This window comes from Poromitra crassiceps (assembly GCF_964638095.1).
Source record: "Poromitra crassiceps genome assembly, chromosome: 27".
Lineage (NCBI taxonomy): Eukaryota > Metazoa > Chordata > Actinopteri > Beryciformes > Melamphaidae > Poromitra > Poromitra crassiceps.
In genome coordinates this window covers 4870978-4880977 of record NC_139650.1, presented here as the reverse complement: position 1 = coordinate 4880977, position 10000 = coordinate 4870978, and the positions used below count along the sequence as shown (strand labels likewise).

Sequence of the window (10000 nt, the reverse complement as noted above, 5' to 3'; positions counted from 1 at the left end):
CCTCTTATCACCATTAATAATAATACAAATTAATATGATATATTAATATTAATAAGAATATGATCAGATGAATATATATGCATCTTATCACCGTTCTCTAGACATCTCTATTCACACACATCACAATTCACTCTTTTGGACTGATTTGTAATAGTCTCTCAAGCCACTCTATCTCTGCCACGATCTTTGAATACGTCCAGAGACAGTCTGTACTTCAGCCCGTTACAATCCGGCCAGAGGAAGTTGTCATCTTCCAAAGAGGAAAAAAACACTTCAGACCGGACGAAGTTCGATGGTATTCGACCAATCACGACACATGTAAACAAAACCGATGCAGGTGATTGGAGAAATTAGTGGATGTGCCCGCCTTCAGCTGAAGTCCTGCCTTATTTCTGTTTTGTCCAACTTTCTCCTCTGTGAAGTACAGACGAGTAGGCAGAAGCATTTGCAAATTGCAGGAGCCAATGCGTCTGTTTTAACAGAGTAATTTGTAAATAGACTGATTTTATTTTATTTTATTTTTGATTTTGATTTCATTTTTTTCCCATGTCCCATTTTCCCTTTTTATTTATTTGGTACTTCTGCAACTGTGTCAATGACAAATTCCCCTGCATGAGCAATAAGGTTTAGCTTCCAGTCATTTGACAAAAGTGCTTTCCTTCAAGGATTGACACTAGGGGGCATTGTTTGTGTTTTGGAGTGGATTCCTCTGCTGTCTCTCTGCTCTCTCTGCTCTCTCTGCTGTCTCTCTGCTCTCTCTGCTGTCTCTCTGCTCTCTCGACATAGAAATTGTACGTCAGTTTTCATTCCAACCACCCGAAAATATATTTGTGAGGACGTGCCTTTGATGGAATCATATTCATAAGACAGTAAGACAGTCTAGAAGGACAGTGAAGTTATGTTTTATGAGGAGCTGTGACAGAAATGTCCGCTGCATCTTCACTCAACTTGCAGTAAATGAAAAAAGAAAGAAAAACTGCCCTTTTATGATTGACTTCAGAAGAAAAGCATTTATATAATAAAAAAAAAATGCTTAAGCTTAATACCTATACAGCATAGAAAAAAATCTGTCGTAAAGAAGTGGACACTATCTGTCCTTGTATATATGGAATAATTTCTAAAAGATGGTTATAATACATAAAATATTTATCAATAGACATAATGGAGATAAGGGACCCTTTTAGTTACTATTATTTTGTATTATTATTATTTCAAAAAATATCTTCAATTTACACATTTGTTTTCTTTATTATCATTTATATAAGTTTATATCATCTTTTTAGTGTAACATATTACAGTAACATACAAATTTACAAATGAACCCTATAGACATATACATTCACATATAAAAACATATCACATCATCATATCATATTCACTTATAATACATATACAATGCACATGTAACGTAATATATGTGATAATACAATATACATTCACATATACAAGATGTGTACTTTGAAACAAAAGCATCTTTATGTGACTTTAGGAGTAGACAGTAGACATGATGGTCAGTCTAATCTCCTCGTGTGTTCTTCTGCAGAGCTGGCTCAGAACTGTGAGTTCTACAAGAACGCCGATGTCAGGCCTCCCTTCACCTACGCCTCTCTTATACGCCATGTAAGTCTGTCTGTCTGTCTGTCTGTCTGTCTGTCTGTCTGTCTGTCTGTCTGTCTGTCTCTGTCTGTCTGTCTGTCTGTCTCTGTCTGTCTGTCTGTCTGTCTCTGTCTGTCTGTCTGTCTCTGTCTGTCTGTCTGTCTGTCTGTCTCTGTCTGTCTGTCTCTGTCTGTCTGTCTGTCTCTGTCTGTCTCTCTGTCTGTCTGTCTGTCTGTCTGTCTGTCTCTGTCTGTCTGTCTGTCTCTGTCTGTCTGTCTGTCTGTCTCTGTCTGTCTGTCTCTGTCTGTCTGTCTCTGTCTGTCTGTCTGTCTCTGTCTGTCTGTCTCTGTCTGTCTGTCTCTGTCTGTCTGTCTGTCTGTCTGTCTGTCTCTGTCTGTCCCTGTCTGTCTCTGTCCGCCTGTCTGTCTGTCTGTCTGGCTGTCTGTCTGCCTCTGTCTGTCTGTCTGTCTCTGTCTTGTCTGCCTGTCTGCCTCTCTGTCTGTCTGCCTCTCTGTCTGTCTGTCTATCCTCCTCCCCTTCTCTGCATCCGTCTCTTATTTTGAAAATGTATTTTAGATTTAGAATGTAAATTGTATAAAATATAAAATAGCCTAATACATTTTAATGTCATGTCTCTCTCTCTGTCTCCCCAGGCCATCCTGGAGGCTCCAGACAGACAGTTGACTCTCAATGAGATCTACAACTGGTTTACACGAATGTTCGCCTACTTCAGGAGAAACACAGCCACATGGAAGGTGAGGGCGCACACACGCACACACATACACGCACACGCACACACACACGCGCACACACACACGCACATCATGTGCGTGTGTGTGTATGTGTGTGCGAGCGTGCGCCCTCACCTTCCGTGCGACCTCACTTCTTCGCCTGACCAAGTTGGTGCCCTAGGCAAGATTTTTGCTGGTGCCCCCCCCCAACAACCGGAGGGGGCAAACTCTGGGCGGCGCCAAATTGTTGAGGGGTTGGAAGCCAGATTTAGAGGAATATCTCATTTTAAAGTAATAGACTGAGCAGGTGTAACCATAAGGCTATTGATTTAGAGGAATATCTCATTTTAAAGTAATAGACTGAGCAGGTGTAACCATAACGCTATTGATTTAGAGGAATATCTCATTTTAAAGTAATAGACTGAGCAGGTGTAACCATAATGCTATTGATTTAGAGGAATATCTCATTTTAAATGAATAGACTGAGCAGGTGTAACCATAAGGCTATTTTCCAAACTGCTCAGCCTCCTGGAAAGATCCATAATCACCAGACTAAGTACATTGCCACTGCCCAGGCTCAATGGACTTGACAAAAAAGGGAGACCACATGTTTCAAAGCAATGTAACACAATGTTTATTTTGGCTGGTATTGCCTTTTCAGAAGGTAGACATCTTTTCTCTTCCATTAGTCTCATCTAGTGTCATCTAGAGCAGGGGTTCCCAACCTTTTTTGTGCCAAGGACTGGTAGATACATGGGGGAAAAAAGTCGCGGACCAGTTGTCAATTTTAATGGTTTTAGTTATGTATATTTACTCACCAGGTGGCGACAAAGGTTAAATAACAGCCTTTTGTGTTGTACTGTATGTAGCCTATACAGTATTTATGTTTTTGTTTGAACTACAAACATAAATAAACGTCAACTTGAAACTATGTTTCAACTACCACACACAGCCTATAATATTATAGCCTATGACAATTTTTTTTTTTTTTTTTTACCTCTCAAAACTCTGAGGGGACAATTGCCCCCTCAGTTACAATGGGCATGACGCTTCTGATGTCACCGCTAAAACTGCTGCCTGCAGTGCAGGCTCAGAATTGCCCTTCCACCACTCTGGGAAAAGCTCCGAGCAGGTAGAAGGGGGGGCGCGGCCCGCGCAGGGGGGTGGGGTGGTATGGATTAGGGACCATGGTGAAAGTGCTGCAGCCCAGGCAGCCAGAAAGCCAGAATTAGACAATGATTTCACTATTATTTAAAGACTTAAGACGTTGTTGTGCTTATTTTTTGTCTACTATTGCAAAATAATAGTAGGCCTATTATCATGAAAAAGTATTTGTAATTTTTTTTTTTTTTTTTTTATTTACCCTCTCTGGCGCCCCTAACGGCTCACGCGCCCCTAGCATTTGCCTAGTTCGCCTAATGGACGGCACGCCACTGCGCACATGCACACACACGCACACACACACGCACATGCACACACACACACACACACGCGCACACACACAGACACACACACACACACACACACACACACACACACACACATCTTGCATTTCATCCTTATGAGCAGCTTCCACCGACTAGCAAATTTGCACAAATGTGTCAGTGTCAATTTAACAGTGAGTGTAGAAAAATCAATATGAGGCTATATGAGGCTATATGAGTGTGTCCCCATGAGAGCTAACGTAACACTTTAATATACTCTACTGGACTTGATACAAAGTGTCACTGAAGAAAGGACACCTATTAACACTGCAACATTTTGCTACGTATGCAACCTAAAGCTCATTTTCATTCCAGCCTTCCTATAACCCCTGACCCCTGAAACAAAGGATGACCTCAGACTGCAAAAGACTCCTCCGTCCCAAGGCCCAAGGAGGAAAGGATTGCTTTCTTTCCGTGTCTGTGCCCCATGTAGGCCTGGGAATATCTAGACCCCTCACGATTCCATTCCGATTCAGAGGGCTACGATTCGATTATAAAACGATTATCGATGCATCTCGATGCATCTTGAATCGATGCATCACTTTTTTCCCCCCAATACATGATGATTTCTTTTTTCTCACTTTCTTTTTTCTGCATTTGGAATTGCATTGTATTATGATCGATATTAAAATAAACAAATGCATTCACTTTCCGTTAAATGCTGCCCTCGGTTACAAGAGTTAGCCACCGGGTGGCAGTCAGGGTTCCAATGATGCAGCAAAGCTACAGTAAAAGCGGAGAGTGCAGAAGAAGAAGCACACGCTATACTGACGTTAAGTTGCAATAAAAGAACGAGTCAAAACACATCACCTGACTGGACATCCATCATATAAACATGGTGCCAGAAGTGGAACCTCGCTGATGTGACAGGACACAAAATAACAGCCTGGGACACCATTGATACGCAAAAGTGCTAACGCTAGCTGCTAGCCAACGAACGGCTTGACACTACTACTCTGTCTCTCTCTTGTAGCCCTGCATGCAGGGCGGACGTATCTCCTCGACCGTAACTCGTAGAGACTCATGACTGGTAGATACGCTTACCTGTCACTTGCAGACAGTTTCAGAAGCCAACTGTGCTCCGCTCCTTAAGATCTGAGTGATTTGACAATTATTGGCTCTTTCTGTCTTTTATGAGACACTTTCCCTCTGCTCTCTCTCTCTCTCTCTCTCTCTCTCTCTGCCCTCTCTCTCTCTCTCTCTCTCCTCTCTCTCTCTCTCTCTCTCTCTCTCTCTCTCTCTCTCTCTCTCTCTCTGCTCTCTCTCTCTCTGCTCTCTCTCTCTCTCTGCTCTCTCTCTGCTCTCTCTCTCTCCTGCCTTGCCTCAGCCCTAGACCATTCTCTCACCTCTGATAGGGCACGTGGAGAGTCAGCCCCACTTAGCCTAGCAGACCCACATCTAGCCATCATATATCCTCATTACAGAGACGCATATACGCTCACATACTGCTCTTCAACATGCACATCACATCCTCTCTCTCGCTCTCTCTCTCTCTCTCTGACACACACACACACGCACGCACACACACACACACACACACACACACACACACACACACACGCACACACACACACACGCACACACACACACGCCCGCTGCGCACACCTGGCCTGATCCTGCCAGTGTAGGTGCTGACCCATTTCTCCAGAAGCCTCCCACTAATTTGAGTGTCAGTCGGTCTGCAGAGATGGAGAGTGCGAGAAGACGTGCAGGTGTGAGAAAGAGAGAGAGAGGTGTTTGGGGGGGGGGGGGGGGGGGGGGGGGGGGGGGGGGGGGGGGGGTGCAGAGAGACCCCCCGGAGCCCTCCTCTAATAGCCTTGGACCGAGGAGAGGGGAGGGGAGAGAGAGGGTAAGAGACGAGGGCAAGCCAGGAATATCTTCGCCTCCTCATCTGACTTTATGAATTTTAACTATTAATGTCTTGCCGTCTGCTTCCTGGTGCGCGTTGGCCCGGCGGACCTTTAAATAGAGCCGGGCGCGGCCTTCTGTATTTATATAGCGGGCCCGGGCCCGTCAAATAGGCCCGTGGAGATGTGTGTTCTGTAATAAGCTCTTATTTTTTCATGAGGAGGAGCAGGGGTTGTCAGCGGGCGGGGGAGGCCATTGATCAGAGAAACGCATGGCTAGAGAATGAGGAAACGAAGAGAGCGATGGAGACAGAGAGGGCAGTAGAGAGAGCGATGGAGACAGAGAGGGCAGTAGAGAGAGAGATGGAGACAGAGAGGGCAGTAGAGAGAGAGATGGAGACAGAGAGGGCAGCGACAGAGGGAGAAGAAGAGAAATGACTGATAGAGTGTGACCACCGTTAGGATACAGCGATGAACTTGCTAGAAAAAAACACTGTCCAATTTTGTTTCCAGGCCTTGACCTACGTATTTCTGTTCAAGGTCACGGGGGGGGGGGGGGGGGGGGGGGGGGGGGGGGAGGGCGGGGCTGGAGCCTATCCCAGCATGCATTGGGTGGACAATAGGGGTGCCCCGAAAAAGAAAAGATTTGTGCGAGAATCGCTTGATCCCAAATCATTCCTGATGGTGATCTGCACGAGAAATAAAGACAAAGAGAAAAATAAATCGGTTATAATGATCATCCGCTTATAGTGATCAATTTGACCGGTCCCAAGGTGATCACTCTCCACCTTATTTCTAGCTGCCGTGATGCCTGAACATCTATGAGGATTTTACAGCAGAGCCATTCTGCTCCACAGCCGTGTCGTTCGGGTGCGCAATATTTTTTTCCCATGATGGCGAAGGCATGACCCGCCCCTCTCTGCCTCTGATTGGCTGACTGTACTCGGCTGCTCCCACCTTCTTTCCAGGCGAGCCAGAAGTATCTCAAACGTGAGCAGCAGGTGCAAAACAATCATCAAATCAACAAGCATGAGATACTTCATTATATGGAACGTTACAATTGCAAACCCTATATCTGAGTTATTTAGGCCTACTTAGCCTATTGCACAGATGTGTAATTTTTTCTTGTCATTCCAAATTTAATCACATAGAGAGCTCCAGGAACGAGTCCGGAAATCATCGATGCTAACAGCCCTGGTTCTTCACAGTTTTCGCCTATGGGTGTTTTGAATGGGTTTTTGACGCGATGCTTCTGATAATCTCTCTGGGCAACGCTGGCTTAATCAAACGCGAACCAGTGTTTAGTAACATCATCTTCACACATGAAGACCACTTTTATGAGTTTTGAAGCTTTTATGTGCCGTTAAAAGGGTGGCTAGCTAGCAAACGGCTAAATGAGACTACAATGTCGACGCGGATATTATACGTCATCACGAGTGAACGCGGAAATTCTTTCTCTCGCAATCAATGCGTGGACGCCTATGCGACACTGTGTGTAGTTCTGGATTAGCTTAGCACGAGCTTTTTACCTCTAGGGCTCGCAGTTACGCTTCAAAACTCATGAAAGTGGTCCTAATGTGTGAAGATTATCGGGACTTCCGCATTCAGCCTACAAAAATACGTCATCCCTGGAGCTCTCTATTGTTGCTCAGATTAAGTAGAAGTACAGTTATTTGTGTAAAAAAAAGACTGGTAAAGCAGAAGTACTGATTCAACTTAATTACTAATAATTACTTAATTACTATTACTAAGTAAAAGGAAAAAAGTACAGGCTCTGAAATGTACTCAAGTATAAAAGGAAAAAGTTTTCTGTGCAAGGCGAATAGAAACTCACGTCATATTAATATAATTCAAATACGATTCGACTTAAAAGGTCCCTTCAAAACATATTTTAAGATGCATAAAGAAGACTAGACTTTAATCTTCTAATGTAGTCTTAATCACTATGACCCACTAGCTCAGAGAGTTGGATTGCTGTCTAGCATTTTGGAGCTTTGTGGGTTTGAGACTCAGTGACTTTTGAGGTTGTGGGTTCGATCCTCAGTCAGTTTTGAATGTCGACAGCCAGAGGAAAGAGTCATTTAAAGCCCTGAGAAAACCTAATTCATTCAGTCGGACTTGGTGGCACAGAGAGTAGGCTTGATGCCCGGCAATATTGAGACCTCAGCCACTTTTGCGGTCGTGGGTTCGAGCCTCAGTCAGTTTTGAATGGTGACAGGCAGAGGGAAGAGACAAGAGCGCCCAGAGAAGAGCTGTGAGTGTGAAGTAGCCTGGGTAAACCCATCCCCCACGTGACCTGCTCTCAGACCTGCTCTCAGTCACTAGTGACTGGGAACTGAGAGAGCAGGTCACATGGGGGCTGGGTTTACCTAGGCTAAGTGTGAAGGGCAGCTGGTGGTGTGAAGCAATAATACACACAGAGACACCGGGGCCAGAGGTTGTGGGTTCAATTCCCGCTCCGCTGCCACTACCTGGAGCTAAGGGGGGGGGGGGGCTGGGTGCAGTGGAGATGAGTGGACACACCCCCCTTCCTCAGCCCGGGTGCAGTGGAGATGAGTGGACCTCAGCCCGGGTGCAGTGGAGATGAGTGGACCCCCCCCCCTCAGCCCGGGTGCAGTGGAGATGAGTGGACCCCCCCCTCAGCCCGGGTGCAGTGGAGATGAGTGGACCCCCCCCCCTCAGCCCGGGTGCAGTGGAGATGAGTGGACCCCCCCCCTCAGCCCGGGTGCAGTGGAGATGAGTGCCCCCCCCCCCCCCTCAGCCCGGGTGCAGTGGAGATGAGTGGACCCCCCCCTCAGCCCGGGTGCAGTGGAGATGAGTGCCCCCCCCCCCCCCCTCAGCCCGGGTGCAGTGGAGATGAGTGCCCCCCCCCCAGCCCGGGTGCAGTGGAGATGAGTGGGACATGTGCTGTGACCCGCTGTAAATGGCTGCTAATGTTTTAACTGGGAGAATTAGACTTTCATCACGGAGACAAATGCAAATAACGCCGCATTGTCGCGCTGCCGTCTGATGTGTGTGTGTGTGTGTGTGTGTGTGTGTGTGTGTGTGTGTGCGTCTCTGTGTGTGTGTGTGTGTGTGTCTCGTGTGTGTGTGTGCGTGTGCGTGTGTGTGTGCGTGTGTGTGTGCGTCTGTGTGTGTGCGTCTCTGTGTGTGTGTGTGTGTGTGTGTGTCTCTGTGTGTGTGTGTGTGTGTGTGCGTCTCTGTGTGTGTGTGTGTGTGTGTGTGTGTGTGTGTGTGTGTGTGTCTCTGTGTGTCAGCACCGTCAGGGTGGCGGTCGGAGATTGGGGTCAGACTCATTTACAAAACTTAGCATCACAGCTCGGGGGTGAGGGGGGTGAGGGGATGCGGGGGAGAAGGGGTTCCTCCGCTGATTATGGCTTGTGTAATTACGTGTGTGTGTGTGTGTGCGTGTGTGTGTGTGTGTGTGTGTGTGTGTGTGTGTGTGTACGTACGTGTGTGTGTGTGTGCGTGTGTATAGCTGTGTGTGTGTGTGTGTGTGTAATTACGCTGAGGAGTGATGCATGCCTGGCCTGTCCCTCCCTCTCGGCTTAGAACAGCGTGTCAGAGAGAATATGCAGGATTTAATTATAGACGAATTAAAATTGGTAATGAAATTGGGCAGAACAAACTACAAATAGCAGATGAAAAGGGAGGCCTGTCCCTGGGGGGGTGAGACGCAGATAGCGGTGTGCCCGTCCGCCTGTCTGAGTGTGTGTGTGTGTGTCTGTGTGTGTGTGTGTGTGTGTGTGTGTCTGTGTGTGTGTGTGTGTGTGTGTGTGTGTGTCTGTGTGTGTGTGTGTGTGTGTGTGTGTGTCTGTGCTGATAGTGACTGATAAAAAAAAAAGATAAAATAGCGGTAGTACTGGAAAGCCATCTTATATTAGCACTGTAGATGGAGCGGTGTGTGTGTGTGTCTGTGTGTGTGTGTGTGTGTGTGTTCGTGTGCGTGCGTGTGTGTGTGTGTCTGTGTGTGTGTCTGTGTGCGTGTGTCTGTGTGCGTGTGTCTGTGTCTGTGTGTGTGTGTGTGTGTGTGTATGTCTGAAAAACTGTTTTGTGTTTCCCCCGGCTCGTGCTACTGAAGAACGTTGCCACTGGCCAATACATGTGTGGAACCTGGTGTTTGAGGGTGAGGTTGAGGTTGAGGGTTAGTGGATCTGGTGTTTGAGGTTGAGGTTGAGGTTGAGGGTTAGTGGATCTGGTGTTTGAGGTTGAGGTTGAGGTTGAGGGTTAGTGGATCTGGTGTTTGAGGTTGAGGTTGAGGTTGAGGGTTAGTGGATCTGGTGTTTGAGGGTGAGGTTGAGGTTGAGGTTGAGGGTTAGTGGATCTGGTGTTTGAGGTTGAG

General features: G+C 46.5%; 1 protein-coding gene across 1 annotated transcript in view; it reads left to right on the top strand.

Moving 5' to 3' along the window:
* Positions 1–10000, top strand: part of foxp4 (forkhead box P4) — a gene marked incomplete at its 5' end in the record, with an annotated part of 55723 nt that overhangs the window by 38183 nt on the left and 7540 nt on the right. The window contains 2 exons of the mRNA XM_083661975.1: positions 1544–1620; positions 2250–2351. Of these exons, the coding sequence (XP_083518101.1) occupies positions 1544–1620; positions 2250–2351 (179 nt within the window). The remainder of the gene's footprint in view (positions 1–1543; positions 1621–2249; positions 2352–10000) is intronic.